At 49.1% G+C, this 25,262-nt stretch overlaps 2 protein-coding genes across 12 annotated transcripts in view; one reads left to right on the top strand and one right to left on the bottom strand.

The window, feature by feature from the left end:
• Positions 1 to 6,835, top strand: part of LOC121587740 (nephrin) — a 116,576-nt gene extending 109,741 nt beyond the window's left edge. For 5 of the 6 annotated variants that reach the window (XM_041904825.1, XM_041904820.1, XM_041904821.1 and 2 more), the window contains 2 exons: positions 720 to 883; positions 6,348 to 6,835. In XM_041904825.1, coding sequence (XP_041760759.1) covers positions 720 to 883; positions 6,348 to 6,421 — 238 coding nt within the window. In that variant the 3' untranslated portion in view covers positions 6,422 to 6,835. The remainder of the gene's footprint in view (positions 1 to 719; positions 884 to 6,347) is intronic. The other variant, XM_041904824.1, reaches the window with a different exon arrangement.
• Positions 6,836 to 14,520: 7,685 nt separating this feature from the next.
• The window catches only part of LOC121589310 (ankyrin repeat domain-containing protein 12), a 38,431-nt gene continuing 27,689 nt past the window's right edge, over positions 14,521 to 25,262 (bottom strand). For 5 of the 6 annotated variants that reach the window (XM_041908106.1, XM_041908104.1, XM_041908109.1 and 2 more), the window contains 6 exons: positions 24,998 to 25,256; positions 24,210 to 24,522; positions 21,119 to 24,091; positions 18,631 to 18,910; positions 17,356 to 17,476; positions 14,521 to 17,262 (listed from right to left, as the gene is read on the bottom strand). In XM_041908106.1, the coding sequence (XP_041764040.1) occupies positions 16,676 to 17,262; positions 17,356 to 17,476; positions 18,631 to 18,910; positions 21,119 to 24,091; positions 24,210 to 24,522; positions 24,998 to 25,256 (4,533 nt within the window). In that variant the 3' untranslated portion in view covers positions 14,521 to 16,675. The remainder of the gene's footprint in view (positions 17,263 to 17,355; positions 17,477 to 18,630; positions 18,911 to 21,118; positions 24,092 to 24,209; positions 24,523 to 24,997; positions 25,257 to 25,262) is intronic. The other variant, XM_041908105.1, reaches the window with a different exon arrangement.

The following is a 25,262-nucleotide window of genomic DNA, read 5'->3' as shown; positions in this document are numbered from 1 at the left end:
CTTTCCTCAATTCAGCCCCACTCTCTCGCCCAAAGATCGCCAGCATCGAGCAAAACGGTCCCGAGGAAATAGATTCTCGTTTCGGATGCTTTACGGCCGAACAAAATGAATTGCTGCCGACTGTGTAGCGAGCGCACCGCCCTCGTTTGAGCCCGGTTCTGTCACCCTGGCCCGGCGGGGAATAATTACCGCGCGTGTGCAGCGAACGTTGTTCCCTGTATTCCTTGCAACCGTTCCACCGGAGCCAGCTAAACCGTTCGACGTGACTTTTGATAGATCTGTTAATAACACGCTGGATTCGTCCGGCCACAGTGGTGTGTGAGTCGTACCTATCGTACCCTCCTGCTCATACCATACAGCAACTCGGAGCAAAGTGTGACATAATTACAAGTGCCAACGACTGGTTCACCCTTTGCTGCGAGCGAACGAGAGTGATAAGCGAACGGGCCGTTTCGGATGGGACGGAAACGGAGCAATTGCCATCTCGTTACACCGGCAAAGCACATCGTAATCGACACGGTTTGTGTGACGCGCCAGCGAGACGGGTTTTAATGCCGACCAAATGATAGCCCCAAGTGTTTTCCCCCCTATTACCCACTTTTCCTGCCTGCCACCGACGACCCGGTGATGATGATAATGATGGTGATGGTTGTCCGCTACCGTGCGACTCATGTACTGTTCTTCCTGTTAACTGGTTTACTCCCTTTCCCCTTTTGCAGACCTGCCCGAACCGATGTGCCATCGATGTACGCCGAGGACGATGTATTCGATGATGAGTATCAGCGGCAGCTGGATGTGCGCTGCAGTCGTGCCTCGTCCACCATTAGAAGTAGCCGTTACGTATCGGAAGGATTTGTACAGTATTCACAACCTAGTCTTAATGGTAAGTACAAATGACCAAAGAGGGAAGATTTAATACGAAGCTTCCAGGAATGGTGGGGCCATATTAGTGAAGAATTTACTTTGTTTTTGAAAAAACGGCTTGAATGTGGGAGGTTTATTGGATACCGGGAAAAGATTAGGCAATGTTCCGGGGAAAGAAGCATCAAACATGTTATCAATGGTTGCAGGGGTTATCTTCGCATCCTGACTGTGATCGTGTGGTAACGCATCTAGCCAACTTTGGCTCCTCTTTTCAACAGATTTTCGAACGACCGATGAGAAGATTCTGCGGCTGCTTGGTCAAGTCAAATTTCTTAGAACTAATTCTCCCGCTCGCATGACAGCTTCAGTAAAATGTCCTTAACCGATGAATTATCGATGCGTTGCTGCAATTCTTGTAATGGTTGCTTTGAAGAACAATCCCCCCCTATGCCTAACCTTCCCGTTGCTATGTTTTGCCTTCTATTGAGCCGCACTGCGCGAAATGCCACCATTTCCATAGACCCCCAAAAACCGGTTTCCTCCGGCAGGAGCTCGAACCGAAATAGAAGCGTGAACCTCCATCATAAATAACGCACTACAGCCGCTCGGCAGCTTTCGATTGTGCCTCCCACAAATCATCAGCCCGGGTACGCTGATGTATTATTTAAGCGGAACTCAATTCCACCTCCGCCAGCAACCCCCGTTCCAAGTGGGTTTGAAGCGGGGAAGCGAAAGAAGCGGCCGCGTGAGCACGGTTGGCACGGCCTGCAGCTAATGTGCGTCTGAGGGTTTTGGGCTCAGAAAGCTGCCGCCCTTGCCGGTGTATGTGTGATGCAGATGGCTGAAAGTACCCAATTTGGTTGGTTGCTCACACTCAACCCTAACCCTCTGGCCCGCCCTTCGGAACATCCCGGAAATATAATCCCACGCTTAGGCCCCACATCATCGGGCCCGGTGACGGGGGTCGGACTGTTCTTTTTTTTTCCGTTCCAGCATCCGTCTCGTTTCGTTCTCGGTTTGCATTTGGATCGCTCTTAATCGCTTCTAGCCAAATGAGGTGGCGCGGCGGGAGGAAACAAGGCCGGAGTGGTTTCTTTTTGCGTACCAAACAAAGTTTTCTTTCGGTGTTCTTTTTTATCTATAATGCAAAACCCGGTGCCAGGCCCGATCTATTTCGAGAGGCAAATGAGGATAGCAGCGAAAGCGATTACCCCATGTCCGCATGGACACTTGTTCGTCCCCACAAAACCCCCCCGATGATGAATGTGAGTTTTCAGTGAAGTACTGTGTGTGTGTCTGTGTGTGGGTGCTCAAGGGCAAAGGGAGTTTGGTTTCTTGGCTCCCCTCCGAAAGAACGCTCGGCCAGTGTGGGTAAGTGTGCATTTGACGCTCGATCCTATTAATGTGCCGCCTTGCCTTCGATTCAATCAATGACGATTGTATCATATATCAACAAGATGAATGAGGCGATAAACAACGTTCCCTTGCCATCTCCTTCGTATCGTATCATCTCGTATGTGCCCGGCCGCTTTGCCTTCGCCCTGGGGAGAGCTTTTTCCGCTCCGAGATATATTTATACACAGTCACAGCGTTTCGCCGATGCTGGTCTCGATGGTCCGCATTAGCATTGGATCACACTCACGGCAGGATGTGCAAATCCATACCAACTGTGCAGGCAAAGCGACAGGGGAGGGGCCGCTTCGTAGTGTAGCTTTGAGCGTTAGCAAATGGGAAAAGCGCTGCACGTCACTCGTCAAGCATCAACTCTTTAATTTTTCTCGATTGCAACGCTACCGACCACGAACGTTCGCTTTCGAGGAGTTTGCATTCCGAGCAGAAAGAAAAATAAGGAAAAAAAACACACACACACACACACATCCACTCCAAAACACGAATGCTTGCATTAATGCGTTCTGTTCCAAGGGTTTCTGCGGCGCTTTTCACTTCGAAGCGCATCATATTCCTCCGCACTCGCAAAACTGCTTCTCAGACCGACACTTATCCGAGCTGGTTTTGGGAAGTATGGCATGTACCAGAACATTTTCCGTTTTTCTCGGAATCCCTTCCGGCCCAAGGACGAACCAAATGGAATTCAGATTTGCCATCTCATTTTACTTAATTTCACTCCCATCACTCGGATGGTTCGGGTGGGCGGGGGCCTTCCAGCATCCATCAGTGCTATCCGCTTGTTGTCGACTCACCGTGCGACTAGCCGGGGCACTCACGGATGCCATTATTGCCTTCAAACGTACACCGTAAACATTGGGAAAGTATGAGAGGAAGGGGAGAAACAACTTCCCACACACACATACTCACCGGGCACGAACGCCGAATGTGGCACCTTCCGGACGGATACCTTTGGGTGGGGTGGGAAGAGGGAGGGGAGGGTCTGTTGGGGGGTGGACTAGAAATACGCAAATTCGATTACGTGATGATGATAATCCAAATCAATAAATAAATGAGATTCGGTGCGCCATCATCCGCCGACAGCCACGGATGTACGGTGTGCACCGGTCAGGTGTTCTTTCTCATCACTTGGTGTGTATGTGTGTTGTATGTGTGTGTGCGTGGGCGCGAGTACCAACGGTGCCATTAGTGCGGTATGCTGACAATTCTCCAGTTCGCTGTGCTGGGTTCTTTTTCTTCGCCTGCTGTCACAAAATTATGCGATGCGGCGACACTCTCTATCGACGCCACAGACATAGACGATCGATTTTAGTCGATTGGAGGCTGCGGATGGGGTTTGGTGTTTGTTGGTCTATCAGCGTCCTGGTATGGGGAAGGAAAACAAGACGATGCTATCAAAGTGATACTTTATGTCACCTTGCTCTCGTGGAAATACAAGTAAAATCGAGCTAGTGTGGTGTATTGGATTGCCGAAGAAATTGATGGAGACTGGTGTTTATTTGAAATTTAAATAGTTTCTAAATTGATATGAAGCATCAACATATACATTTCAGATCTTTGAACTTATTTCAAAGCAAATTAAATCTGCAAAAATCATTTCTTCTCAATTTCACCCCATGATGGAGACGAATGGTTTCACAATGGAGACGCCTGGTAGATCACAATGGCGGAGTAATTGCCGCAGCATCTTTGTTACATTTTCTGATAAAGGTGTATAGATGACTATTACTCCCAGCACGTTCAATGCATTTTATAATTTATTATATTACATATTATTACTCCTCACAGCCGATTGTAAAGCGAACACGACCATTCAACAGTATCGATCAAAAGGACATCAAATATTGGATTAGTACCGAGAGTGTGTACCTTCTCCTTTCTATACCATTCATACCGTCACTTTCGCAAACACTTGAAAAAATCACATCAAACTCGTTGGTCTCATGTAGAAAATGTTGCTTGAGAAACACCAAGCACACACTGACCGTCCCCACATGGACAACAAAACCCACCCATCTTCTACTTCTCTGTTGGGTCATCTGGGGCGTCTGGCAGAATGTAGTAAATAACTGCAGGCGTGAGCGTCTATCGTGTATGGAAATAGAAAAATTGATGAGCTTCCAAAATCGTCCACGTCTTCCGTCAATACTCCCACTGCACAGAGACCCAGACCGGGTAGAGAGGCAAGATGGCATACTGACAATCTCTGCCTATGGTAGCAAATGAATCTCTTTCTACATATACTCGCCCCGGAACGAGACGCAACCCGGGCTGGTCGGTGGGGAGGAAAACCCAATCAAACACTGAATCCTAAACAAATTCCCACACTTTCAGGTCGCAACTGGTTGGTCCATATCACTTATGTACACCCGCGTCAGCGTACCGGTTTGGTTGCGATTGAATGTGCTAGGTTGTACGAAAAGTTGCGCGTTTCTGAAACAGTGTATGTATTGAAAATGGAAAGCTTTCGAAACTCGACGCTTACACATTTGCGTTGCAACGTCTTGGCTGAGCCTCAAAACTTCCTTTGCCATACTACATACTGCCAGCGAAGTTTGTTGTTTTAATATGACCGTAAATGGACCAGCGAGCGACTGGTGCGTAGCCTCAAGGGTCGAGAAAAGAGCCAGACTCCGAAGCGAACCACCACAAAAGCTTTCCACCCCCGAATGGGTAATAAAGTTCGATCCAAGCCTTTTCCATCACCACATCCTCCGCCACACCGCCACAAACCACGCACCGCATCAACTTCACGCAGCCTGCTGAAGGCTCCTTTTGCCGTCCCAGGGGTTTCGTATGCAAATATGTAATGTGTTTGTTAGATGATTTGGAGCTACCTTGTCTCAGCCGAAGCAAAACGCTTCACTGCATGCTGGGTGTGTTTGGGAGATGTGTTTCTTTTTTGCTCCACTGTCCGAACCGACGACCAAGTAAGATTCCATTTTCATATACACTCGTCGTTTTTCCTTACCATTACAAGCTTCCCGCAAGCACGCACACGCACAAACACAAAAGAGGCCCAAATCTCGTTTCCCCCAAGGGGCACGGTGGTCCTTCTGCTTACCGGTCTGTGGGGGTCTCGGTCCGTCCATACAGAACCGCCCGTAGCAGCAACGCTTCATCGAACCTTTTCTCGGCGGGGAAAAAAACCCAGAAAGAACTTGCTCCATCATCATCATCTTGACGCCGGTTCGTGGAACAATGGGCAAGAGAGAATGGAAAGTAGGAATAGGTTAGGGCTTTGTTCTCAAGGTTTCCAGTTCTTCTTCTTTGCTGATGGTTGTTGTGTTTTGCGGTTTGAAACATTCTCAAAATCCTGCGATTTTTGTGGAAAACGGTGCCTCGTTTACTTGTTCGTAGTACGACGATACTCTTGGGTGTTATTAGCTGGGGCATTTTTACTTCTCCATAATATCCTGACTGATCGGAAAAGGGTGGTTAAGTATGATTTTTCTATTACACATACCGCACAATATGCCGGAAGGATCTAATAAGGGTAAAACCTTCACCTGATGCAAATCGCTGTAAATAAACCATTCTCGTGAGGAAGTTTAGTTTGAAGCTCTCAAGGTAGCTTTAAAGGCATTATGTTTTCATTCAAAAGTGTTTTGTGGATGTGATGAAGCTAGTATTTGGATTCTATTGAAAGTCAATGTGACATTCTCGTTTCTTGTCCGAGTGTGCCCAAAATATGCTACATTATGCATCCACTTTATGGGCTGGAATCACTCAAAAAGCCCACCCAATGTCTTTGAAGTGCAATGAGAAACATGTTCCATGTACATTTATTCTTCGTCAATTATACAATTGCCGTTCTCATTATTTACCGCATGTAGAGGACTCGATTCAATCGAGATTTGAGATCATTGCGGGATATTAGAACACTAAGCTAATGGACTGGCACTTGATAAAAAAGCCTATTCTACGCCATAAGCGAGCAATAACCGAACCGAATCACTCTTTACAATAAAATGTGTCAAACCAACTTATCAATCTCTCTTCTCTCACGTTTTTCCCTTTGCGTTCGCTTTTGCTCCCCTCTCTTTCGTTGCGCCGTTTTGTTATAATTTTTTCAGTTTATATTGCAGATCCCGATCTAATACTGCCGCGCGGTGGCGACATCGAGTTCACCACGCTATCAGGAGCTTAGCATAAGCTGCCGGCCGGCCATCGTGCAGTGGCCCAATCGGATGGAGCGCACGACGCAACCGATGGGAGCGATGGCAGACTCGGCGCCATAGTGTACGGTCCCGGTGCACCGCTGGAATACACGGCCGTACCGCTGCATATAAATATTGCAAGCGACCAGTCCATGGATGCAACTAACTCTTAATCAACCCGTAGAGCGAAGCGTACGTTTTTAAACCAACTTAAGCCAGGAATTCTCACACTCACAAGGGTAAGCAAGAACATGGGACAGCGGTAGGCATAGCCAGTAGGATCCAAAAGAACATACAAATCAAAAGTAGCTAATCAAACCAAATGAGTTAAGTACGGCATGCATGTATCTAAAAAATATGAAGGCATACAAACAAAACGACAGGAGACAAGGAGCAGACGCAAATCACACACAGCCGAAAAGATTTTAATCGATGGCAGCATTGATGCAATGTCCCACGCGATCGATGCGTAGGGAATAAAGGGAAGAGAAAAAGCGAACATAATCTTGTTGCCCGATCGTGATTCCATTGTAAACACATCACATGAACAGAGTTTAATAGGCAATGAAAGGGATGGCAGATGAAAGCCAGCCACAGACAGTGGTGGTGTGAACAGTTTTACAGTTTTCCGTTGTATTGAGTAAGCTCATCAAGATGACCTGGAATTTAGGAAAAAGCGAACATTCTCACTAGGCGCACGAGGTGAGGGATGGTTGATTTAGTTTATGTTATTGTATAAAAGCGTTAAGATTTAGAGCTATAGAGTGTTGTGAGTGCAAGAGAGAGAAAGAGAGAAAAACATCTGTAACAATGTACACGCATACATACACGACCCACAAACACAAACACACCTACAACCAATTGTAATAAAACCATAGAAAGAAAGGCAGTTAGAAAATCGCAAACAAAATGGCCAAATAGTAGAGAACATTCGTGTTTGTGCGTTATTCTGACAGGGAGCGTTGTAAGCGGAATATTTGCGATTTGAATCTAAGATAAACTTTAAACAACACCCAGCCACACACAAACACTGACAACAGGTATGATTGTTTTTGTTTCGGCAAACATGAAACAAAGGCAAACGCATACGGCAACCAAATGATAAAAACCAAATGAGAATAAATTAATCGTTGGTGGACGGTTACAAACGACAAATGAAACAAATCTTTTAGCGTGTATGGGCGAACAATAACAAGGTGTCGAGGTAGACGAGAAATGAAATTTGAATAATGTGAAACACAAAAAGAAAGAGAAAACGAGAGAGAAAACCAGGAACATAAAAAAAGAGGAAAAATAGCCCATACGAAACAAAAACACACACTCACACAAATACCATAAACAAAAAGCCACAGTTTTCGATGGAACAAACTAACTAACAATCAAACGAATAAAGCAAACCAGCAAACTGGATAACTTCGTTTAAATGAAAACACGTCTATTTCTTGTTTTGCTTTTACTTTACGAGCAGATGGTTTGTTTCGTTTCGAGTTGTTTTGATATCCCATTTCATCCTGCACAAAGATTGGTTCACGTCTCTTCCGTAACGGAAAAAAACGCTCGAACAAAACAAAAAAATAAAGAACGTCACTTTTACTACCAGTGCCCCAGCTTGTGGTAAGTATTGTGCCACACCGGTGCAGCGGATGGCAACCACGTGTCAAACCACTCAAACCGACCTTCCCAAGGGAACTAACCTGCCCGCCGCGCTCCATCCTGCTGACCCACACTTGGGTCAGCTCGCCGGGATGGTTTGTATTAAAATGCAAAACACTTGTTTAGGACACTAATCTCAGCCCGAGCTCGTGTTTTGGGGGTACATTTTCCGGGCCGGCAAATAAATACCCAACACGTGGAACAACTGTTAGTATGCGGCGGGCGCCCGTCGTTTGCTGACACCGATCCCCAAGGAGACACCGCACACGAGGGACAGGTCAAGCTGGGCGGGTTGGCATAGCACGTCCCCATGCCCGGGGAAAGGTTAAAAAGTCCTGATCGTTATTGTTTGTCCGCTTCATTCGCTCCCCGCCGTTGTGGCCGAAGCTCCGTTATGGGTTTGCTTCCGGTGGCACTTTTTACAACCACAAACTGGGATGCGAACGGGGGCCCGATCGTAAAGGTGAACGCCGCTCCCAGTGCGTCTTCAGTGCCCGCTCCAGGGAATGTTGTGATCCAACGCCTTCGTAATGGGTGATGAGCGGTCCGGTGGCGGCAGTGGGTTTGGACCAGTGGATGAGATTTTGCTGACACCGGCAGGAAAGCAGGAAAGGTTTTGCCACTCCTCGGAGGACTTTATGAAATTTATTACTCGTGTTTTTTTTGTTGTTGTTGCTGCTGGCTGTGCGTTCGCAGGGGATTTGAGGAGCGCTACACTCGGAAACACATAACTGCAAAACGGAAACTTGTTTAATTCGTGGAAAAGGGAAATAAAAGCCCTTTCGAAAGGACGTTCCCGCTGGTGGAAAGATCTTTCCGAGCTGATGGTTGTTGAAATTTGCAAAAATTAAGTACAACAATTACTTTGCGTCCCTTTTTACTCCATCTGCCGAGCAGCAGCGGCAGCAGCAGCTCAAAATGATCTCAAATATTAATAAAGCACCGCCGTTTCGTGCCGCCGGGACAAGCCGGGAACCGTTGCACCATTACACTCGGCAACCTCACATTAAACGTGTAATATCACATGTACAGGAAATGGCATTAAAATTATAGTAGTTCATAATGGGCGAGAGGGCGAATGACACAACAACAAAAAAAAACTCTACAAAAACAGGTGAAAGTCCAGCCTGACCGCAGCAAAACCATCGTATCGCAGGCACCGGAACGACATTGGAGCGTTGTGTGCATTTTCACCCTCCCTCTCTCTCTCACACTTCCTTCTTCCATCCACACCATCGCTTTGGGTCGCATAATTGCACATTTACGAGGGGCTCGTGCCTTATGAGGCGAATCTCGCTGCGAAGGTAGCAAACAATGGAAATAAAAAAATGATTTTTATAACAAAGGAGAGAGCGAAAAAAACGCGCACAGCGGACAAACTCCAACCTGCCCAGTTGCCAGTTCACCAAATGTCAACAAATTTGGAACTACCAACTATGGGACATGGGTATGGGTCACTCGGGCGGAAAGGAAAAATTATATTCCATTGCTGTTTGTGCTATTAAAACACCTTAATCGGTGGGGGCAGTTGCTCGCTTTTGCGAAGGAACTTGCCGACGAACGGTCTAAATGATGTTAAACTGTGAGCCATTAGAAAATGCAACAAATGGATCGGACCCTTTACGCCGGGTGATGCACGTGATAAGGGTAAGTAACATGAGTTTTAAGATAGAAAGGGTTCAACATTTCATGCTGGCAGTGATTGTTTTTATGTGAAAATATGCTTTGCGGAGTGATGCACACTATTGGTAGCTTTTTGAGGAGGGAATAGTAATCGACACAATGATTTGAGGCTTTGAGTGTGCAACAACGTTAAGCATTCATGACAACACGGTGCATCAATGTAAAAAAAACTTATAGATCATTAAATTATTTCATTGTTTTTAAACCTTCAAATGCATGTTATATTAAAAATTTACAACAGAAACTCCCTCACAGTTTCAATAAAAATCAACCCCAGGCCAAAAGTTTTCCCTCACCATCTCAAGGGTTTCTGGCTTGTCGTCACGCGTTCCGCGAATTCCTTCAATTACCTCTGTATCCTTCTGCAACAGCAAATACGCCAGGTAACGACCGACTCCTAATCGCAACACACTAATAGTCGTGTACGAAATTCGCACGAAATCCTCCATCATCGTCATCATCATCGTCATCGAAGGGGAAGGGGAGGGTGGCGGTGGAGGTAAAGCTATTGCTAAAAGCAATATTTTCGTTCGAAACGAGCTCGTTGTTTGCTACCTACTTTACCCAAGGTTGCAATCCAAAAATGGAACGAGATTTTGGCAAACAGCAAGGAAAGAAAACCATTCACGCTGTATCGCGCATAGGTGAAACACTGGCTGTGCAAGCGCCGTTTTCAGCAATGTCATCTGCCCGCTCGTTTGTTCTTGTTTTTATTCCAAGCCTGGGCTGCAAGGGGTTTTCCACCGTTTGAGCGCGTTGCAAACTTTTCTCACCACTACTGCTGCTGCTGCTGCTGCTGCTGCTGCTGATGCCGTTGTTTGTTTCCTGCTATGCTGTGGCCCACTTTGCTGTGTTTCAAATTTGCACCGAATGTGGGAAGCGAACTTTGCCAGCACAGCTATCCGGAACTAACATACAACGGGCGGCGACCGTTTGCCGGCGAACGATGGGAACGATGCTGGGAGGAAATTGAAGAAAGTGCTCGCCGGCCCGCGGAAGCGGAGACTTTGAGTATTGCTTCAAACAAAACTTTTGATAAAACACTTTCCACGTCTGTGCATCGTAGTTTAAAGCACCGAGCAGTGCAACGGGACAGCAGGTAAGCAGGATAGGAGGGCCGGGGGGAGATGAAAAAAAAAGAGCGGAACTTTCTCGCAGCTTGCCGAACATTTGTCCTTGCGGTTGTCGTGCTCGAAGACTCGTCGAGTGGGGCGCAAAGCTGCTGCTGCTGCTGCTGCCGCCGTCTTTGTCGTCGCTTTCTGGCTTGTGGCTGGGGTGGGCTCGGGGGCAGGGTGTTTTGTGATGGACGAAACACGGCCCCGGAAACGGAACCTCAAGTGGGCCGTCACTCGGGCTCTCGGTGCATTGTTTACTCGCCGTGGCGCTCTAAACAGCGGCACGGGAAACTACCAAACAGTTAAGCGATAATCCTCTGCTGCTGGATGCTCCATTCCACTCCTGCTGATGCTCCGTTCCACACGGTCGCCATATTTGCCGGACGAACTTGAGATACAGCTTACGGCCGGGCTCTGCTTACCGGGAAGCATCGATTCGTGTTCCCGAGAGCCAGTTCCCCATTGTAGCATCCATGCTATCGCGTACCCGCTTGACGCATGAATGCTAACAGCCGAGTAAAACACTGCACATGCGTCCCGTGCTTTCCAAACACCACACCATCGTATGTGAGTAGATGTGTGTGTGTGTGTGCTTGTGTGTGGCAAATGTGTTCACGAGCTTAAGTAAAAACAACAACAAGACTGCATACTTCACTACCGTTCTCCATCAATTTTCCATTCCGCTGCTGCACTGGTCGGCCCAAAGAGCGTTCCGGGAGTGGACGAGCTTTGAACGAACGTATGCTGCATGATTGGTGTGTATTTAAAGAAAATGGTACACGCATCACTTTAACAATAGTCTAGTAGAACGGTTGAAATATATTATAAAAATTATAGAAAAGTGTGCTTTCTACCACTGAATGCTTTGTTCAATCATTTAATAAAGCTTTTTGTAGACATTTTCATAAAATGAGAGAAACTCATCACCTTTATCTATAATTGAAACTCAAGCAAAATTGTTGTCTTGAGATTCTTTAAAAAAAAATCATTAAACTTCTTATTGTACGTAAATTTATGCAGTCTGGGCATAGTAAATTAATCCAACCAGTATTATGCAATTGTAACTTACCTTAACCAGCTCGCAGAAGTCTGTCAGCAGCAAAATAAACACGTTTTTGTTCCAGACGTTTGCTTTAAACTCACCCAAAGCTGCCAATGTTGCGCTCAACACTGTATGTGACCGATCTCATTTTGAAGCTCAGCGCCAACGCTCTCGACCAACCATCCACCGACTAAAGGGGTCATAAGAGCGTTTCAACGTGTAGACGAGAAACACTTACGGTTGCCCAACAAGCATGCAGAATGTGTGAGCGTGTAACTGTGTTTGTTTGAAAGAGAATATGCTTCCTGGTGCATTACCGGTCCAAGATTACGAGGGTTATTATAATGATGATTTGTTAAAAAGCACTTGCTTATTTTCACTCTCGCCATTACTTAGCGAGTTTTCTTTGCACCAGCAATGTAAGCAATGAATTTTTCCAAAGTTGAAAGAAGATTATTTTATGGAAAGAAAAAAACAAACTTATTGTACATACTGGCTGAGAGATGTTTCGAACTGGTGATTTAATGCTAATTTTAAAAATGCTATGAAAGTATCGACATATTTTGGAAGAGTAACAAATTCCTCTTGCAAAGAAATTATGCTTTTTTGTGAGGAAATAAAACAAGCGCTCCGCTACATCAAATAAACACACCAGGTAGCAGTAGCTTCACCGTAAATCCTGCCAATCAGTGCCATAAATCTGATATGCTGATGAAATATTTCAACGTAACCTAGCAGAGCTAAAAGCATGGCTTACTTAACGAGGCTACCTAGCAACCACTCAAACCCGGTACCTTTTGAAGAAAGAGGACCAATGTACATAGAAAGAGATTTTGCGAGTAAACGAGAGAGAGAGAGAGAGAGAGAGAGAGAGAGAGAGAGAGAGATGGGTTGAAATGAAAGGCATACCTTTAATCCCTCCCCTCGAGTGGCGTGAGATCTAAAGCGCGCCCGGGGGAAGTGCACGAGCGCAGAAAAGGCCATTATGAAAATGAAAGGATAGTGAGTATAAACAACAAACTCGCAAACAAAGTTTTGGCCGAAAGTTTTGCAATTCACGAAACAGGCTCCCGTCGAAAAGTGCAGGGCATGCTGCCAAGTTAATTTTGTTCGCTTTCCCATGTCCATGACGCACACACGCGCACACAGCGGCGCAATTTACAGGCCAAGGTTTTAGGTAAGGTTTTTTCGCTTTTTAAAATGCAATCGACCGGCAGTAAAATGTATGGTGCCAACGTATTTTTTTGTTCGACATTCGTTTGAATGGTCAAAAAAAGCAAACGCCGCGATACAAAACTTTTGCAACCCTTTCTTTGCTTATCAAACTTTTTTGTGCAGAGATTACAGCGATAAATGATTTTCAGATCAAACACTACAGAGATTCGTTTTCTATGCATTCGCTCCATCCTCAAAACCCTGATAAACACCATTTATATCACAGATTACATGCCCCTGTTACTGCCTCCCGATGCGTCAAAAAGCTAAAAGTCGCCGGTTCGACATCCACCATCTTACCCGGTTGAGCTCCCTTTTGCTGCGAGCTGGCGTACCCACCCACCCGACCTGCCGTCGTTTGAAGTGGGTGAGCAAAAGCATCACAAACTTTACACCTCGCTTATCTAACCCACTCGCTCGCCCACTTAGCCCACGCAGCATCCGAAAGACTGCACACAGCCCCGGCGCGTCAACAAATGAAAACTAATTCGTATACGAACAATCATCCGGACGCCCAGAAAAGGGTCTGAGCGCAATCGTTCACGACCGCACTGCAACGATATTTACCACGCTGCAGACCACCCCATCCCCATTTTATCACCCACCCAAATGGATCCGTTGATTGTACCTAACAATGTTAACGACGGAGGTTTGTTGATGACGATAATCAGGCCCCAAGTTGGGGCCCGGCTCCTCCCCAGGTCGTCCTGGTTTTCGAGCAATGCGACACGAGGACAATGCTAATCAGGCCGATGGTCGGTACGAGTCAATGTGCAGTCTAGCCATTGTGCATTTTTCGGCGAAATGCAGATTAACTTTATTATCCGCCGGGACCTTAACCTCGAACCTTCGAGCACGGGCACTGTCAGACGACGTCGGTTCCTCGGAGCGAGGGGAGCACATTGTTGTGTATTATTTCCGCCTTTCCAAGGGCGCGTCATTCCCGAGGGGCTGTGCACGAGCCATTGTGTTAAGCTCCGCCGTCGTGTTGACGATGAAGACTGACGCAGCCATTAGAATCAAGCTGACTGAAGGGTGTCTCTTGAGGAAGGGGGAAGCATCTTCCGGGCAAGACCATAAGACGGTGGTTTTCGCAGCCGACGGTATCCTTAACGATGGTAAGATTTTATGGACAGCATAGGCAACACTCAGACCGACACCCAAGAGATTGACAGGTTCGGCACGGCGAAGCTTATCAGCATTGAAAAAAAAGGAAGAAAAGAAAGCGAGACATGATATTTGACACTCATTGCATAGTAACCGGACGGATAACGTTGGGGATGTGGGGGAAAAGAACTGAATCACAGCTGAAAAGGAGGAAATAATATTTAGCAATTACTCGATGGCCACAAAGATCAGCTGAGTTTTGTGTTTGGTTTGTTCTATTTATTTACAATAAAGTCTACAATTGGTATCTAAAACGTTGACAGAAAATAACGTACGCATTGTTCGCTAGACGATCATATTTCAAGTTCACCCAAAACTCCCATTTCCTACTCGCCCGTCGTATAATTCGCAGTAGTTACAAAATGTAACGCACCGTTTGTCTCATTTCAATATTGCTCTTCTGTTCACATCACTTTTCACTAAACAGCTGTGTTCGTTTTCTCTCTCTCTCTGGTTGTTTTCTGTATCTCGTTTTCCCTTTTTCCAATAAATGGTTGTAAATATCAAGGACACTTTATTTCGACCTCTTTTGTGATCTGCATCACAAGTCGATGACATTCAAAGACTAGCACTGAATTCGCTGGAAGTAATTATGCTGACGATGTCCCACAACATCTATTGGAAAATGATAGCTTTCTCTATTAGCTACTTTGTTACATTAATGGTATTAGTATCTTAGTAAGAGCATCATGTTTACCACTTTGGCAAAACTAACCTCAGACGCAGCAGCAGGAGCAGCAGGAGCAACATACAGCAACATACAGCAGCAGCAGCAGCAGCAAACGGTGATTCAGCAACTTTCAGCGTCGGGTACAGCACTTCCGGTGTGTTTCCCGAAACTTTTCAACGCTCCTAGGACGAAAGTACATGTTGCACGCGCGGGATGCCAATGACGTAACTTTACAACGCCCGTTATCGAGGGAATCACTCCCAATTCCAAGCCCAGCCCAAGCCCCGACCCGATCGGTAATTAATAATGCACACGCGACACACGCGACTACGGCGATGTCGTGTGCTGGAAGTCGCAGGGTAGCATAATGATGAAGCATAGCTAATTAAATTTTGAAACTTTGCCGTCCTTTGTCTCGTTCGGTGTTCTGTCACTTTTCTCTTCAATTGTTACGGAAGACTTCATGTGGCGTTTCTCCTGCCTGCTGGGCAATGGCGGTATATGGTATTAAATAAAAATAAGTAGAATTAAGTGAGCTTTCAGCAGTAATTACAACTACAAAGAGCAGGATGGGCACGAGATCAGTCATCTGTTTGATGTGCAAAACTTAGCGACGTCCGATAATGACTTTTATAGGCTCGTGTAACACGGTCCGTTCTCTCTGTCTCTCTCGTTTGTTAAGTCGCTAATTAGCTGAGGCACCGTGAGAATCAAAAATACTATTATGCAGGCAAACTCGTCCATACCGAAATCGTAGAGCTTTGCTCGTGTGTTGAGTGCCAAACGGCCGGTAGCGTGCATCAAAACATGCATTTTATGAATTTGCACGCGAACTCGTATGTACCCAGCACAGGCCCCAAGAGCCAGCATTATCAAATCGGCAATCGCCTGACTTGTGGAAGCTTTAGGCTGAAAGCTTTGCGGAACACTATCGGAACACCGCTTGTATGCAATTTTAGTTCCCTTTTCCTTGGGGAAAGTCTTTGAAGACATGGAAAAGTATAAGAAAAAAGGGGTGAAATAGGCTGTAATTAGTTTCGATTTAGGTCAAGGACATTAGGGCACGCTCGCCCGGGAAGCTCTACCAAGTATAATGGGTCACATACTGACCTTCAACCTCAAACACGCACTAGAGCCTCTCAAGGACATGGAACGAACGAACATGATGGCCACCTCTGGCAGGTCAAGGAACGAGCGTTAATGCTAACGACCCTTAAAACACAAAATCCGACAGAATACTTCACATTATCGTCTACTTTCTCAGCAGCTACCAGCAGTGGTACAGCTCGGCAGACCTCTTCAAGTGGCCATGAACGAAAACAGAAGGAAAAAAAAACACACACACACACATGAGTGGAACGGGGAAAGTTGAATGAAAACGACTTCGTTTCTTGTTTGCTTTCTTTACTCTCTCGCTTAGTTTTGCTTATCGAAGGTACTCAACACAGACAGCACAGCGTTACATGACGCACCCATGGGCATGGGAAGAGCCTACAGACAGAGTGTCATATATTTACAGCCAAAAACAACATACACACACGCGCGCGCCCACATACGGGAAAGCCCACCAAACCCAATGCTCCAGTCCGGGTTCAAAACTCGGTGCCGGAATCTCATTGGCTCGTAGCCCAACCGCCGCACGGTTTAAATATTGTACCAGGTCGTCCAGCGTGCGGACCTTTCCGGCCCACCGAGAGCGCTAGGCGGGTGTAGCGCCCCGCAGGCTGTTGGTACCACCGGATCGTCGCTCGTCTACTGTGGGAAGGGCACGGGACTGCGACTGTGGCCCAACAGCCGGTGACCGTTGCCGTTCCGCGACTGGGGAAGGATGAGGTTGCTGGTGCTGCTGTTGCTGCTGGCTTCGTTGTGGGTGAGCGTTATCTTGGGCATCAGTATCTGATGGTTGCTCGTGGGACTGGCGCTGGTGCTGCTGTTGCTGCTGCTGCTGCGGTTGTGCTGCTGCCGATGTTGCTGCTGCTGCTGCTGCTCGTCCAGGGTCGGGGTCGCCTGTGGATGAACAACGAGTATCACCGTCAGTGGTGCCGTCCGGATTTAGGGTGAACGTAACATAGTAACGCTTATTGCTATCGAGCTTCTCCGATGGCAGTGTAATGACCTGCTTGCTGTTCCCGTGCGTCAGCTCCAGTGCGACCTTCCCTCCGGTGCAGCTGCGGTCCGTCGGGTGCGTTAGGATTTTCGGCAAGAAAAAGCTGCCCACCCCGGACGTGCTCGATTTGTACGGCCCGAAGCCGAGCTTCGGTATCGTGTGATGGTTCATCATCGGTACTGGGCACGGGATGGTCGGGTGGTGGGATGGGAAGATGCATCAATTAGATTGCGTTCGGTTGCAGTACGAGGCAGCCAATGGTGTATACTTACTGTACGCAGCGCAGGGAATGCCTGTGTAGGCGTGGGTCGCATGAAGACAGCGGTGTGTTTTGGTCGTGCAGTTCAGGGCACGCTCGTAGCGGCTCACGTCCGGGCTTAGCCTTCGTTCGGCCTGTAAAGTGGAGTGGGTGAATCAAAAGCTTGTTATAGGCCGAATCTACGCAACAAATTCAAGATTTTCCCTGCCCAAAAAAGCGTTAGCTAACTTATATCTAAACCCATCACCCTGTCCGTGCGTTGACTTTTTGCGGCGGTGCGGACTGTTCGTGATTGCTATTTGAAATATTAAACTGCTCATCACCTAAGTGAAAACGGTTCGCCAAGACGTTCTCAGTGTGACGTGACACTTAACAGGACTACTGTTTCTCAGGACCACGGCTAACGAGCTCAACAGTGCCTTATGCTGGCCGAACGAATTTATGTCACTGACGTGCTTTTTGCTCCCTTGCCCCAGGCGAGCCGTTTTGGCGATGGGTAGCACCACAAACTGGCTGCCCTATCGGTTCTATTTATTCTTTCGCCCTTTCCAACCACGACACCAAAGTACACAGTTTCACTGGCTAGATCATTATAGCACTTTTCTACTGCTGCCACTTTTCCCACAGCACCAAACTAAACCTTTACGACCACGACGGCCATCCAGCACAAGCGTTGTGTCAATCGACGATGCTCCAGCGGCAACGGCACGGCGCGATTGCAACGAACGACATCAAAAAACCCCCCATGCTTGTGATCCCTGTCTCAGGGTAACGGGGTTTGAACGCGCAAACAAAACGGCACAAACGAGTACTGGCAACCTTCTGCGCCGCCTCCCGCATCGGACGCCATTCGGTCGGATTATTCGCGCGGTCGAATCTCAGTCGACGTTACGATGTAATTATGGCGACAGAAATGAAGGACTTATGAATAAATCTCGTCAAACGTCGACGAGGCCGCGAGCAGCCCAATGCGGACGAGCGTGAAAAGGCTGTAACTAATGAAGGCTTTCCCTCCAGCGAGCTTTGCTGCAATGTACTCACACCAAAAGCGAATGGAAGCGGATGGTAACGGGCTTGCTGGTGATAGGATTTCTTCCCGAGGTTATAGCCTTTATGTTTATAAACTGTTCGTTCGTTCGATTCTAGCGGTCCGCGGTAATTTATCCAGCGCAAAAACAAAACCTTATCCTCCTCTTTGACTCTACAACAGCTTAAACGAATCTCATCTTAAGAGCTTGTTCATCCCTCTTGCAAGCTAATCGGCCAAGCTTGGAGCTACACTACTTACCTCATCGTACACCTCCGAGATGTTCTGGAAATTGTACGTCTCGCGCTTCTGCAGACTCTTGAGCGTGTCGTACAGAAAGAGCTCAAAGTTCCGGAACGAGTACTCCGTGTACGGGTAGCGCTTGAGCGTGCTGCCCGTCTCGTACCCGAGCTCGATCGTGGACTTGTGGTAATCGTCGACGGCCCGCTTCACCAGCACCGATTCGTTCACTTTCGTCGACCGTATTTGCAAACTTTTCAGTTCTAACAAGTGTTGGAAAATTTTTCTTTCCATATAATATCTGGGAATAAGAGCGGGCAGTGATTGGGCGATTGATAGGTTTGGTTGGTTGGTTTTGGCTTTTTTGAGAGTTGTTGATGTTTGGTTTGGTTTTTAAGAGAAAGGGGAGTTTGATTGTTTTTTTTTTTTCTGTTGTTATCTAGACTTGTCTGGTTAAGCTGAACACTGTTTCATTGTTTCGATTTGCCGCGGCAGATGCGCTTTGATGGGAAGGGGTTGTTTCGCTTGTTTGTTGTATAGTTTGCGGATGATTAGTATGGCTTTCAGGATGTCGCGCTGCGGTAGCAACAGCAACCGTACGGCACTGATAGCGCTCGGAAAGGAACGTAAGCAAGAGGTTGCGTGGATGTTCGCGATCGCGTTAAAGCTTCTTGAAGCGCACGAGCAAGTGAAACGACACAGATGTGAGCAAATTAGTGATACTAAACAAAACATAAAACGCATAACGGTTTGACGGAAATGGTGCAGGACGAAAAGAAACATACATATTGATGGTGACACAAAAAAACAAAGGTTTAGGACATCGGAGAATGCAGAGCTTCACATACACAATGAATAGGTGAGTTGAGTGTGGGAAACTGGAACTGGGTAAGGAATGGAAGTAACCGTAAGGATGGAGTTTGGACCTTGGTGTAATAATCGTTTTGCTCAAATCCATGCTTTTCACTACTTGTTCTCTTCCTCTACTTACGAATTTTAAATATCGCTCTCAGTAAGCCCAACATCCCGCGCGCGCCCATTTACTAGGAGGTTGTTGTCTAACAAGGAACTATGTTACTCACTATTATTACTACCAAACTCTCGGTGGAAAGATACACTCTACAGTCGGTGGGTTTTGCTCACACAATATTGTCTACTACACAGTCCTACCCGTATTACAATTCTAGCCTCCTAACACTGTGGGCACTAAGGATACACGCACACACTCTATAAAACACACACAAACACACATGGGCGCACACAAAGCGTAGCGTGCTTACTCTACCAAACATCCTACACCTCAAAAAGGACATTAAGTGTCTTCTGAAAGCTGATCCTACAGCTACATCCCTACACACTCCTCACCACAGAGTACATATTGGTATAAGAAACGGTGTACACATTGAAGCTTGCATCATATTGATCATCATTCACACTACGAATCTAATGTCTACAGAAACTCTCGTTACTGACTACCTGAAAACCTCTACCTTGCTCATTAAACTGACCCTTTCTTCAGGAGATACTACGGAAAACGCTGAAGAAGTAGCTGGGTTTGGTGGTAGGTAATTGCTTTTAAAAACAACACCTTCCTCACAACCTGTCTGTAACTGTCGAAGACAACATTATCGATTCTGAGCCTGCCTAGTGGACGGGCCGGCCTGTTTCTGATTGGCCCCATCCGTTTCATCTCAGCTTCTTCAAAGTTGCCGGATGCGTTACAAATTCTGCAACTCAGGACTGAATGCTTCCGGTCAGTTCACACTCACTTACTCTTTCACACACACACACGGCTTCTCGGTTGTAGAAATGTTCATATCGGTGCACTCTCACTAAAGCTTGAGTAAGTTTACGGGATTTTTTTTGCAGACATGGCCGGGATGGCCTTTCAGTACTTGAGTTTGCTGTTCAGTGTGCTTCGGGGTTTAGTGTAGTTTCAATCTGGTGCGCACTATTTGTATTTGTATTAGTTTTTTTTTGTTCTTTGCTCTGTATGTGTCTGTATTACACCCTCTTGAACAATGCTCTTCTTGAGTGTGTTTCTTTACTTTTATCTGAAACAATAATACGGGGGAGGGGTTCGGCTTCAGAGTTAGGTCTCTTATTAGGCGGCAAAAACACTAGTTACGGGAGGCCAGGAGCAGGAGCTAGTTGGCAGGAACGGTGGTGGGAGTGGTGGGTTAGAAGGGAATGAATGCTGGCCACAGGGACCACACGTGCTCGCACTCACAAACACTTTCACACCAACATACAACACTCGCACACGGACGGACGGAAAGGATCTTTGGGACTCAGTGGGGAGGAACATTTTCAGTGAAAGATGAGCTATGTGAAGGTGGCCGACCTCTAACGGAGGGAGCTGACACTACGGGCACGGGCACGTTACACGTAGCGTCTGGTGGTCGATGTGTACTACGAGACTAGAGTGTGTTTCAGTGTGCGTGTGTGTGTGTGTTCGTGGTTGAAGAAAAGTGGGATCATTGCGCCAACCCCAACTGTTGCTGCCTACCTTCGAATGTTGCGATGAATCGACTGCTGGACGGTCGTCATGTTGACGGCGTTCTTGTCGCCCGGCTTGCGGCCCTCCGGCCGCGAACTGGCCGCCCGCTCCTCCACCATCGAGAAGGCGGCCCGGCGCGGCAGGGTGGCCGTGTGGGTCGGGCGCTCGAACACGGTCGGCTTGCTGCGTACGGCCTGCGGGCTCGGCTCGAACCCCGAGTCCTGATCCTTGCTGCTTTGCTGCTCCTGCTGCTCGTCCTCCTTCAGGCGCGGTTTCTTCTTGATTTTCTTCTTCTTCTTCTCGTCATCTTCAGCCGTGCCGTCCAGGCTGACGAAAAACCCGCGCGTCTGGTCGACCTTTGCCTGGTCCAGCGGTGGCGGCACTGCTGGCTCAACCGGTACAGGAGCCGGCACCTCCTCGACGCTCTCCATCTTCGACTCCATGGAACGGCGCAGCTTGGGTCGCTCTTTCGCGGGCTCTGGCGGTTTTGCTTTTTCCACCACCGGAGGCACCACCTCCGACACCTTCGGTGGCTCCTCGACCACCGGCGGTGGGGCAGGCTTTTGCTCCTCCTTCTCGGGGACTTCCTGCACGACCGATGTCGGTTCTGTCTCTTCGCTCGATTTCGACGGTGAACTTTCGCTCGATTCCTCCGGTGTGCTTTTCTGTTCCTCTTCCAGCTTCGTCGGCGCTGGAGGTTCTTCCGGCTCTACTAGTGGCGGCAGTGATTCCTCCGCTATTAACGGCTCATCTTCAGCCGGGACGCCTCCACCGCCTCGGTCCACTTCCAGGCCTTGGGGCGCTTGCGACTCGACCGTCGGTTCCGTCCGCTCCTCCACCAGCTCAGGCAGTGGCTCTAGCTGCTGTGGCAGTGGTGCTGGCTGTGGTTCCGGCTTCGGTTCCGGAACGGCGATTGCTTCAGGCTTGGGTTCGGGTGCCGGCTCAGGTGTCGGCTCTTTCGCTAATGGAGGAGGAGATGGAGGAGGGGCCGGCGGGGCGGCCAGCGCTTCTTCTAAAGGGAGTGCCGGCGGTTTCTGCTGCACTTTAGACGCTTCCTTATCGGACGACTCCGACTTGGAGTGGCTCTTGGAGCTGTCACTCTTGGCGGATTTAAGCTTGGAGCGATCTTTGCGTACCGCCTGCTGCTGCTGTTGCGCCATCTCTACCGCGTGTTCATCGCGCACCTCTTCGCGGATAGTTTCCGCCATCGGTTTGCTAGTTACGCGCGGTAGTCCCCCTTTCGCGCTACGCTCTTCCGTCTCGCTGAGGCCCTCCACGTCCGACCGGGTGCGCTGCTCGATCGTGTACGTAGCGTCCGTGGCCGCACCGTCGTCCTCCGTCGACTTGGACATCGATTCGGGCGCGGGGTGCACCTGTGCGTGCGTCACCACCTCGGTGACCGGTGCCGGCACCTTCGCCTGTTCCTCCTCGCTGGGCGAGTCGGACTTTTTGGCCGTCTTGGCCAGCTTCGACTTCTTGCCCGTGCCCTTAACCTTCTTCTTCTTCGTCGTGCTCGAGTCGGACGACTTGCCCTCGCTCTTCGCGTCCGACTCTTTGCGGATGTTAAACTCGGCCCGCGGTGGCGTGCGGGGTGACGTGGGCTCCTCTAAAAAATCGCTCAAACCCCCGGAAGCATCAAACCCACCAGCGCCACCGTACTGCAGCTGCACGGGCAGCCCGAGATGCGTTTCGCGTCGCTCGGAGGAAAACTTTAGCCCCGGTCCCGCCCGACCCCCTCCGTTCGCGGGGGAATCGTTCTCGGAGGAGCCGCTGTGCACCTGCTTCAGGATGATCTTGCCGCACCGCTCGCCCGGCTTGCGCGGTCCCGGCTCCTTCTTCTCCGCGTACTTAAACTCGTACTCCTTGAGCGCGTCCGGTGGCAGTGGTGCGTCGCGCGTCTCCTCCCGCTCGCGGTCCTTGTGCCGGTCGCGCGAGTGGGACCGCTTGGAGGAGCACTTCTTGTAGCACTTATGCTTTCGGCGCACGTGCCTGCAGCAGCCGTCCGAGGACGAACCGCTCGTGCTGGCGGACGACGAGCTGCTGGTGCGGCGATGCTTGCCCGTGCGCTGATCGCTGCGATGCAGCTCCGCATTGCTGCGCGACCGGCTGATGTCGTTCGAGCCGTCCCGGTAGAGGTACACCGTGTCGCTGCAGCTGCTCGTACGGCGACCCCGGTGGCTGCCTTTTCGCTTGTGCCGGCTCTTCCGGTGCGGCCGATCCTCCTGCGACTCGCTGTCCGAGTTGGAGTTCAGATAGACGATGTACCGCTTGGACGTTTTCAGATCGATCAGCTCTTCCTTCTCCGTCAGCTTCAGCGGCTCCACCCGGTCGATGTCGGGCAGGATCTTTTGCTGGCGCCCGGACAGCCGCAGCTTGTTCGCTGGCAGGCCGCCCTGCATCTGCAGATACTTGGCGGTCGACCGGTACCCTTTCGCCAGCGCGTAATCGAGCGGCGTTAGTGGCGCCCCCTTCGACGACGGCCGGTACAGCAGATTGACGTCGGCGCCCAGCTCCAGCAGCAACTTGCACATGTCCACATTGTCGTGCCCGGCGGCAATGTGCAGCAGCGTCCGCCCGTCGTTGCTCGTTGTGTTGATGTGCTTCGGCTTCATCTGGATCAGCCACTGAACGAGCTGGCGGCGGCCGGAACAGGCCGCATCGTGCACCGGCAGATCGCCCTTCGCGTTCCGCAGCCACAGGTTGCCCTTCTTCGCGTGCAGTATCTTGACCGTCTCCATCTGGCCCTTCGCACACCCGCAGTGGGCTGGCGTGCGGCCCTTCCGGTCCTGCCGGTTCGGATCGGCATCCAGCTTCAGCAGCAGCGACGTCGCATCGGCATGCCCGAGCGTAACCGCGTAGTGCAGCGCCGTGCAGCCGTTCGAGTCGATCTGGTCGGTGTGCGCGCCGCACAGGTTGATCAGCGTATCGATGCACTCGGTGTGGCCCCGCGACGCAGCACAGTGCAGTGCGGTCAGTCCGTCCCTGCAAGACGAAGACGAATGAAAGTAGCGAAAAAAATAGACATACCCGGAGGTAACTGAGCCTCAAACGAAAAAAAAAATGATGACAAAAACCGCCCTCCACACCCTGGCACACATACTTATCGGCACTTTCGACGTGAGCTCCAGCTTTTATCAAAGCCAGCACAGCCTTGGCCGAGCCGGCGGATGCAGCCCACAGCAGCGGTTGTCGGCCATCCTTATCCTCTACTTCCACCGAAGTATCAGGATGGTTCAGGAGCGTGTTCAGTATCTCGAGCGCCAGCTTGGCCGAGGCGCGTGCCGTCTTGCCCTCGTAGTTGGCACCGCACATCTGGGCGGCATAGTGCAGCGGGCTGCCCCCGTTAATGTCCGGCGTGGACACATCCGCTCCGGCGGCCAGGACGGCGCGCAGTGCCTCCACCTCGCCGCACACTGTGAAAGCGAAACGAAACAGACAGGGTTTAATGCGCGGTAGCCCTCCGCTGGCGGGTGTAAATGATGCCTTCCCTCCCGACGGAATGGTTGCGCTTTCGCACAAAACAACAACGCACCGCGCGCGCGAATATCGATTTAATACGGTTTGCCGTTACTCGGCAATGCTCGGCAGTGAGCGCACCACTATTGCTGAAAAGTATAAATTACTTCTGCTTTTGGCGGGCACGACTATAGCCCGACCCTACCATTTGATGAACAACTGTTTGCCAAATAATCTACAACACACAGACAGCGCCAGGAACCAGGTTTCCAAGGAAATGAGTAATTCGATAACAATAAGATGAACTTTGTAGTGAGTAAAATTTACTTGAAATTGAGATCCACACATACACACTGGGATGACTCCCGTTGGCAGGTTCCAAATGAGGTATTAATTTTCACTACACCAATCCACAAAACTGAGCCCACTTACCGGTTGCCCAGTGCACCACCGAGTGTCCCTCGTTGTCGAGTGCGTTCACATCCGCCCCGTTCGCTAGCAGCAGATTGACCAGCTGCAGGTTTCCCTGTATTACCGCCAGATGCAGCGGCGTAAATCCATCCTCGTCCGCGGACTCGATCAGCTCGGGCGCTACCATGGCGACGCTCGCGGCCGCAGCAATATCCTGCGCACTGCTGCAGTAGTGTAAGGCACTTTTGTTGCTCCGATCCCGTCGATGTACGGCGCTGGGCTGAAA

Source organism: Anopheles merus, chromosome 2R, assembly GCF_017562075.2.
Source record: "Anopheles merus strain MAF chromosome 2R, AmerM5.1, whole genome shotgun sequence".
Classification (NCBI taxonomy): domain Eukaryota; kingdom Metazoa; phylum Arthropoda; class Insecta; order Diptera; family Culicidae; genus Anopheles; species Anopheles merus.
Note: the sequence above shows the minus strand (reverse complement) of the source record. Positions and strands in the feature narration are given on the sequence as shown.